Genomic DNA, 9,153 nt, shown 5'->3' with positions numbered 1-9,153 from the left:
TCTCCTGGCTCCAGTGACACAATCCCCTCATCAACTGGACTAATGGTGCCATCATTGGCTGGAGTCCGTTCTGCCATGCCCAGTGTCTGAAGTCAGCGCAACCTGCCCCGGGACGTCTTCCTGGGGGCTTGGAAGGTGCCCCGGACCTTTCCGTCATTCCCGCGGAGATCCAGGACCTTCGGGAGGTGTTTAACAAGGCCCGTGCCACTTCACTTCAAGCCTCTCCAGAGGGCCACCGTGTTTTCTAAGCTGGATCTACGGAACGCCTACCACCTGATACGGATACGGGATGGGGATGAGTGGAAGACTGCCTTCAATACGGCCAGCGGCCACTACGAGTATTTTGTCATGCCATTTGGCCTCACCAACATCCCTACTGTGTTCCAGGCTCTGGTAAATGATGTTCTCTGCAACATGTTGAACCGGTTCGTCTTCGTCTACATTGATGACATCCTTCTTCTTCTCCCGCTCCCCCAAAGAACATGAGCTCCACGTCTGACAGGTTCTTCAACGCCTCCTGGAGAACCAGCTGTTTGTTAAGGGCAGAGAAGTGTGAGTTCTATCGCTCCATCATCCCCTTTCTGGGGTACATCATCTCCTCTGGGAGTGTCCAGATGGATCCGGGAAGGTGAGAGCAGTGGTGGATTGGCCCCAGCCTTCGTCCAGGGTGCAGCTGCAACATTTCCTGGGGTTTTCCAATTTCTATCACCGCTGCATCCGGGGATACAGCACCCTGGATTCCCCCCTGTCAGCACTCACCTCTCCCAAGGTTTCGTTCTCGTGGTCCCCTGCTGCTGACCGGGCATTCTGGGACCTCAAACACTGCTTCACCCTTGCTCCCATCCTGGTTCATCCTGACCCTTCCCATAAGTTCGTGGTGGAGGCTGATGCGTCTGATGTAGGAGTGGGGGAGGTCCTGTCCCAGTGTTCTGCCCTGGACCTGAAGCTACAGTTGAAGTCGGAAGTTTACATACACTTAGGTTGGAGTCATTAAAACTCATTTTTCAACCACTCCACAAATTTCTTGTTAACAAACTATAGTATTGGCAAGTCAGTTAGGACATATACTTTGTGCATGACACAAGTAATTTTTCCAACAAATGTTTACAGACAGATTATTTCACTTATAATTCACTGTATCACAATTCCAGTGGGTCAGAAGTTTACATACACTAACTTGACTGTGCCTGTAAACAGCTTGGAAAATTCCAGAAAATGATGTCATGGCTTTAGAAGCTTCTGATAGGCTAACTGACATCATTTGAATCAATTGGAGGTGTACCTGTGGATGTATTTCAAGGCCTACCTTCAAACTCTGTGCGTCTTTGCTTGACATCATGGGAAAATCAAAAGAAATCAGCCAAGACCTCAGAAAAAAATTGAAGACCTTCACAAGTCTGGTTCATCCTTGGGAGCAATTTCCAAATGCCTGAATGTACCACGTTCATCTGTACAAACAATAGTACACCATGAGTATAAACACCATGAGTATAAACACCATGAGACCATGCAACCGTCATACCTCTCAGGAAGGAGACGCGTTCTGTCTCCTAGAGATTAACGTACTTTTGTGCAAAAAGTGCAAATCAATCCCAGAACAACAGCAAAGGACCCTGTGAAGATGCTGGTGGAAACAGGTACAAAAGTATCTATGTCCACAGTAAAACAAGTCCTATATCGACATAACCTGAAAGGTCGCTCAGCAAGGAAGAAGCCACTGCTCCAAAACCGCCCTAAAAAGGCCAGACTACGGTTTGCAACTGCACATGGGGACAAAGATCGTACTTTTTGGAGAAATGTCCTCTGGTCTGATGAAACTAAAATAGAACTGATTGGCCATAATGACCATTGTTATGTTTGGAGGAAAAAGGGGGAGGCTTGCAAACCGAAGAACACCATCCCAACTGTGAAGCACAGGGGTGGCAGCATCATGTTGTGGGGGTGCTTTGCTGCAGGAGGGACTGGTGCACTTCACAAAATAGATTGCATCATGAGGAAGGTAAATTATGTGGATATATGGAAGCAACATCTCAAGACATCATTCTGTAAGTTAAAGCTTGGTCGCAAATGGGTCTTCCAAATGGACAATGACCCCAAGCATACTTCCAAAGTTGTGGCAAAATGGCTTAAGGACAACAAAATCAAGGTATTGGAGTGGCCATCACAAAGCCCTGACCTCAATCCCATAGAACATTTGTGGGCAGAATTGAAAAAGCACGTGCGAGCAAAGAGGCCTACAACCCTGACTCAGTTACACCAGTTCTGTTAGGAGGAATGGGCCAAAATTCACCCAACTTATTGTGGGAAACTTGTGGAAGGCTACCCGAAACGTTTGACCCAAGTTAAACAATTTAACGGCAATGACATTTCACATTATTAAAATAAAGTGGTGGTCCTAACACAGTGATTTTTTACTAGGATTAAATGTCAGGAATTGTGAAAAACTGAATTTAAATGTATTTTGCTAAGGTGTATGTAAACTTCAGACTTCAACTGTACATCCCTTCACCTTCTTTTCCCATCACCTCAACGCCACGGAGAAAAACTACAATGTGGGAAATTGTGAGCTTCTCGCAGTGAAGATGGCATTGGATGGATGCACCAACCACAAAAATCTTGAGTATCTCCGTACCACCAAACGTCTCAACACTAGGCAAGCTAGATGGGCCCTGTTGTTCACACGGTTCAACTTCTCCCTCTCATATCGACCGTGATCCAAGAATGTCAAGCCGGATGCACTGTCTTGCCGTTATAGCCCCACAGCTATTACCCCGGATACCGAGACCATCTTGTACCTTTGCCTGCCCGTGTTCGATTTAATAAACTTATTGTTACTTCGACATTGTCTGCACCTGGGTCTTACCTTCAAACCTCATAATAGGGGATGAATTTGTTACATACAGTACATCTCTGATCTTGTCAATATCAGATTCGAAAAGCTCCCTGGTCTTTGTAGTTGAATCTGTGTTTGAAATTCAGCACTTGACTGAGGGACCTTACAGATGTTGTATGTATGGGGGACAGTGGAAGGGATAGTCATTATAAAATCATGACAACCCCAATTATTTCACACAGAGCGTGTCCATATCATGTGTTATGTGATTTCTTATGCCACATTTTACTTCTGAACTACTTTAGGCTTGCCTAAACGAAGGGGATGAATACTTATGCAACGACTATATTTGATGAGATTTTTTTTTTTTTACTCTAAAGAATAAGGCCTGATTATTTCTCCATGGTTCTGACTTTACCTGCTCGTTGCACATTGGCTTGTATCAATCACTGCGTTCGATAATCCGGGTAATATTTATATGACGATTGACGACGACCATTCAAACATTCATGTATTTTTAACACCAGCTGCTTTTGAAGTTATTAGCCATAATTGCAGGGGCTTACCTTTGTTTTAAGAAGACATAAGGGCTCCCGAGTGGTGCAGAGGTCTAAGGCACTGCATCTCTGTGCTAGAGGCGTCAGTAAAGACCCTGGTTCGATTACAGGCTGTATCACAATTGGCCGTGATTGGCAGTCCCATAGGGAGACGCACAATTGTCCCAGCGTCGTCCAGGTTAAGGTTTGGCCAGGGTAGGCTGTCATTGTAAATAAGAATTTGTTCTTAACTGACTTGCCTAGTTAAATAAATAAAATAAATAAAAATACACTCCAAATAGCCTACCTTACCGCTCTGAGGTGTCTGCATGGTCCTAAAGCACACCGTTGCCTCGTTTTGTATCACATTCCAATGATAAAACTGGGGGGGACAAAATTTCAGAATGTGGGGGGGACATATCCCCCAGTCCCAAGTGAAAGTTCGTCCCCTGCATAATTGTACAGTTAGTGTAGGGGGCCCCTTCGAATGATGAATAGAGAGTCTTAATATGTCACAATTACGACTTGAATGAACTTAGCAATGTCAGTTTAAGTCAACAATGAAGAATCGCTAAACATTGCATAACGTGTAAATCTTACATAATACCAAAAGGTAAATGTTTATTCTCTTCACCGCTAGAGGGCAGCAATAAACCAGGGGATTGTAGTACAAGTAAGTAGCACTTCAACATAAACCTGGTATATGCAAAACATCATCACTTTGAAAATGTAATCATACTATCAGAACTATTGGTATCTACATAACTTCCACAGTTAGCCATATGCAAGTAGATCAAAGGGTTTTCAAAGACTGTCAATACATGTATGGATTGGTCTAGGTCTACATATTTATAATTCATATTATCACAAAGTCTATTGTTTAAAGCAGTGCATACGAATCCTCTTATGGATTACAGTTGGGATATTTTGCATTGGTTTTTCAGTCCGTCCCTTGGATGTCTCCAAAGTTTTGCCTGAATGATCTTTGCTTATAACTCTCAGACGAACACACACACCCATCTCTGCTACACCTCCTCCTCCTCCTCCTCCTCCTCCTCCTCCTGGTGAACAGTTGGGACATTCAACTGAAAGCCTCTACACTCCCTCCCTCCCTTCTCGTAGTCCCCAATAAATCTGCTCCCTGGACCTATGACTTCTCAATGGACTTGCAAATCGCCCTCCCCTGCTTCGGCCCATTTCCATAGGCTAGCATTAGCATACAGATGTTAGTAAGAAAAAGAGAGAGCAGTCTCACAAAAGGGCTACGCTCCGAGGAGAGCCCCATGCCTTTTCATGTCTTGCAGTAACCCCCTCCATCCCAACTTTTCAATATAATGACCGATCGCTATTGTCTGGGATTATTCAGCAGGGTCCTAGCACCAGAATGCCAGAACAAAGCCAAATAATAAACACACAAAACCGAACTTCTGTTCCCTTCTGTGTATGTGTGTGTCCAAATAAAATATCATTTTTGTATCATGTTCTCATTTTGTGCAGAGATACATTTTTGTTCAATTTTCATCATAAACATTTTATCCTACTATTTTTCCTCTTAGAAAGCATTGGCCTAAATAATTATACAAGTATTTATCTGTTAACGTCACTTTTTCTAAGATAATAAATAATATCACTTTATTGCATGACAGTGATGGTATAAGGTGCCTCTAAGTATAACAAGTCAGTGAGACAGTGATATCCAAAAGTTTTATTTTGAACCAAACAGGTAAAAATATATTAAGATAGAAACCGGGATTCATATCCCATGGAATGTAAACAATACACTTAAATTATATAGAAACCAACATAATATAAAACCGACACTATCATTTTTGCTTTGAAAAACAAAATAAATACGTTTTAATTTAACAAATGCAAAGCCTTGTTTGTTTTTCCAACACAGTTAAGGCTAAAGAAAAGCTCAGTCCTTTCTTGCTGAAGATGGGCCACAAAGACAAGTTCATTGTAAGATAAAATACACATAGTAATTCATGCCACTTTGTCTAATAACAGCTGGTGTGCAAAGAGACCAAGATGTTGATGTAACCCATATTGCTCATACATTGTGGCAACATTGTTTTCCTATGTTATTACCTCACGTACCCCGAGGAAGGCACAGTGATGCCGAAACGTTGGTAAATACCCATTCAAATTGCTCGGAGTTTATATATGGAATGTGCGACTTCATTTTGATAGTTTGTAGTTTATTCGCCGTTAGTCAGCAACCTCCACACAAACAAAAAATGTTGTGTGTGCGCCAGCTCATGTTTTTTAAATTACCTCACGTAACACCACAAATCATGTTTTAATATTATAAAAACAGTCAAAAAATTGTGTATGAGAATCCTGTCTCACTGAGTAAGCAAAACTGGATGAATGTTTCAGTTTTCTTTTAAACTTGAACTTGAATGGTGAAAACGCTGAACCCAAACTAAACGCTGAAATGCACTTGTTGTGTTAGATCACATAAAATACCTCCTGTAGCATCTTGCTATGACCGGTGAGGGCAATAAGTCTATTTACTGATTGAACAAGATAACTTGTAACACAAGTATTGCCTTCACTGGCATAACGCGATGGTGGTGGACATGGCTCTGGCAGTGTCTACACTCAAGCAATTCAAAGTTCTAAAGCTACGTGAGCTCAAACACAAAGCGAAGAGTAAAGCATGTTCTTCTGCATCACATACAAATGCACAACACAATTATAAACAAACTCTGTAAAACATACAAAATAAATACATCTAAAAAAAAAAGCCCTATAGTTAGACTACCTGATAATACTGTCAATTAGTTGCCTTTACTAAAGGCTATATTTTGTTTACAGTAGGCCTAGCTACATTTTTGGATACATTTCAACATTTACTCTGCCTACAAGACAAGATACTATGTTCAGCTTTGGTTACACTCTAAAGGGCAAGGCTATAAGGAGAACCATTGAAGTTGTAAAAAGCACACGTGTGCACAGTAGGTTTGTCCTTCTACCAAGCCCAAAAGTATCATTACTGACATATTTTTTCGAAATGGGTACAAAACAATTCCCCAACATAACTCTCTCAGCAAAGACACCACGGATACTGTAAAGATAGTTTAGGCACCCATAGTAGCTAAAACGAGTATACAACAGTATACATTGACGTTATGAAATAAAAAAATAAAAAATGTCGTCTAGCTTTACAACACTGAGCAGAATTCCTCTGTTTAGATGAGAATGCAATGTCCAGTTAAAGTTTAGTCATCTGAGACAGAGAGGCGGCTAAAGATAGGGAGACGCCTGCCCTCAAGGCCAGGGGACTCACAACCACTCAGGCTACTGGAGCTGGTATAGCCTTCCTGGTCGGAAAGAGAGTCAGGTGAAGCACACCGCTGCGTGGCAGGCAGGCCGGTGAATGAGAAGGCATTGCGGTGAGAGTTATGTGCAGCAGACTTTTGCGCACAGACAGTTTGGCACTTAGAGTCAGTGATGGCGTAAAAGTGAGGGTTGTTATTAATCTGATCGTTTCCGAAGTCAGATGAGAACGGGTAGTTGTGCTTTAGTGTAGCAGGTTCTAGAAACAATGGGGACTGCAGTTCTGGGCTACCTGTGGAGGGCGGGGATGATACTGAGGAAGCCCTGGAGAACAGCATGGTCTCTGGAACGGGTTGGAATCCGGTCAGCGCTTGGGGAGAGGAGAAGCCAGCGAAACTAATGCTGTGACGCAGCAGCTGTGGGCGTTCTCTCATCTTCTGTCGCTGAGGTGGCGCTCCGCCATCGGGCCCGAGCTGCTCGTCCGCATTATGGATGAAGTGACAGCGGGCGCCATAGGGGCAGAAGCCAATGGTGTGGAACGTGCGGCAAGGTTCGGTTTTGTACTTCGGGTGCCTGCTCAAGTCACGCTGCTCATCCGTGCCGTGGGCAAACTGACACTTGGCTCCGTATTTGCATGTGCCACTCTCCTCGTAAGTGCGGCACATTTCGGTTTTGTACCGGGTGGAGATTGGAGGGGAAGGGGCGAGTGACTTTGGAGATGACAGGCAGCTGGTGCTGATACTTAGGCCGGGTGGGGGCATCAGAGGAGGGGTGGTGGGGAGCTGCTGCTCGCTGTACCCGAGGCTGCCAACATGGCCCTCTATCATGCTGACCGAACGGTCCACACGGAATGGGATGAGGTTGAGAGAGGAGCGGGGCAACTGTTGCTGGTGTTTCAGGCTCCACTGCTGGTTAGCAGTGTTAGTAAGGGCCCAGCAGGCTGGCTCGCCGATTGGGTCCACACTGCCGCTGTTGAACTTTGAGTTGGGCAGGGTAACCGGGCATAGTGAGTGTCTGCGCTGAAATCCCACGACGCGCTGCATCTGCGTGGTGGCTGGTGCGCCATCTGGCATGTCCAGACCACGGAAATTCTATCACACAAGAGAAGAATAAAGTCACATTCCAAGGCCGGGGATTCAAGCCATGGTCAAGCTAATACAATGTAAATATATGCTGAACCAAATAAACAGTAAACAGCAAGCAAACACAATAGCCCATGTCAAGTTCCAAAAGTTGGCTATAGTGCGCTTGGTTTGACATGGAATGAATGACAGATGGAAACCGTTACGCAAGGGAATCAGAAAGTTTGAAGCCTTTTCTTTTTAGCCAAAACGTTGATAAAAAAGTCACACATACAACTCCAAGGTACAATTATTAAATGCTATATTTGATAGTGTATTATTTACCATTTTAAATAAAAACGTATAACTTTCAGACATGTGCTATATAGCCTGATGTATTAATAAAGACTTCAAAACATCTTACCTTGCAGAACTCATCCTCCAGTTCCAAAAACGGCGTTAGGAAGTCGGATGGCATTGTACTGATGCCTCAGTCAGGTTATCCCACTTCACAGTAGAGTGTGTTCTGTGTTGGTGCAGGAAGACTCTCTAATCAAGCGCTTCTGAAGTTTCTCAGCCATCTGTTGGAATCCCAATAAATAGTTGAGAAGCCTAGCTCCACCCACATGTTGGTGACAAGGCGTGTCTTGCGTGGAGGGGATGCCTCTTGAGTTGTAGCAGTAGGCTTCTCCCCCCATTCACGTTGATATGCTGGGTCCATGCTGAAACAAATATGTGGAAGTTGATATACAACACTTTAACATACAGGCCTCCTATAGGCTATACTTCATAGTTTAAACATACATCCAAACAGCCACATATTTACACTAGGCGTCTGTTAGTGGGGTTAGTTGTTGGTCTAAATATTTGTCCAAATAAATTGACTGTGTATGCCATTTATGAATTCATTATATGCCTCTCTCTGGTGGTTGTAAGTCATGGGAAAGTGAAGCTTCAATATAATTATAATTGCACTTATTTGTTTATTGGATATGACTGCTGCGGTATGCAAGGGTGAGCACATTTTCATCTCTTTGACCCATTGGGTCGTTATGGTCTAATATAATATGGGGATGTATTTTGTGGCATGTTTGTCATGTCAAAGGCCCAGAATTGGATATGAAACCATGTCTGGAGGAGAGAGGAAATCTACAATGCCCTTCAACTATGATGTTATTTAAGGTATTCAGTTGTAAATGGCTGCCATAACACAGGCACAAACCACAACAAGGGCCCCACCCTTAACTCAAATGCCCTGCTGTCAAACTGTATTGTATTTTGAGTAAAGTGGGGAGGATGGGGTTCGCCTGTCTGGCAGATAACAGAGGTAGTTGTATGAAATGCAATATGCTCCATAACTAACCAAACCCTGCGGGCTGATTACATGCTTATTACAGGCTTATGTGCTCTTTTTCTAAACCTTATGCACAGAACAGAA

At 43.5% G+C, this 9,153-nt stretch overlaps 1 protein-coding gene across 1 annotated transcript; it reads right to left on the bottom strand.

Annotated features, from left to right (window-relative positions):
- Positions 1 to 5,054: 5,054 nt before the first annotated feature.
- Positions 5,055 to 8,299, bottom strand: LOC106580729 (mRNA decay activator protein ZFP36L1). The gene is made up of 2 exons (XM_014162073.2): positions 8,140 to 8,299; positions 5,055 to 7,745 (listed from the first exon to the last, which is right to left on the bottom strand). Exons 1-2 carry the CDS (start codon positions 8,191 to 8,193, stop codon positions 6,597 to 6,599), a joined length of 1,203 nt encoding a protein of 400 aa, XP_014017548.1. The 5' UTR covers positions 8,194 to 8,299; the 3' UTR covers positions 5,055 to 6,596.
- Between the last annotated feature and the right edge of the window lie 854 nt (positions 8,300 to 9,153).

Source organism: Salmo salar, chromosome ssa20, assembly GCF_905237065.1.
Source record: "Salmo salar chromosome ssa20, Ssal_v3.1, whole genome shotgun sequence".
Lineage (NCBI taxonomy): Eukaryota > Metazoa > Chordata > Actinopteri > Salmoniformes > Salmonidae > Salmo > Salmo salar.
Note: the sequence above shows the minus strand (reverse complement) of the source record. Positions and strands in the feature narration are given on the sequence as shown.

Excerpts from the sequence above, each read along its gene's own strand:
- LOC106580729 (XM_014162073.2), bottom strand. The coding sequence starts at position 8,193 with ATGCCATCCGACTTCCTAACGCCGTTTTTGGAACTGGAGGATGAGTTC. Across the intron at positions 7,746-8,139 it reads TGGAGGATGAGTTCTGCAAG|AATTTCCGTGGTCTGGACAT; the intron begins GTAAGATGTTTT and ends CTTGTGTGATAG.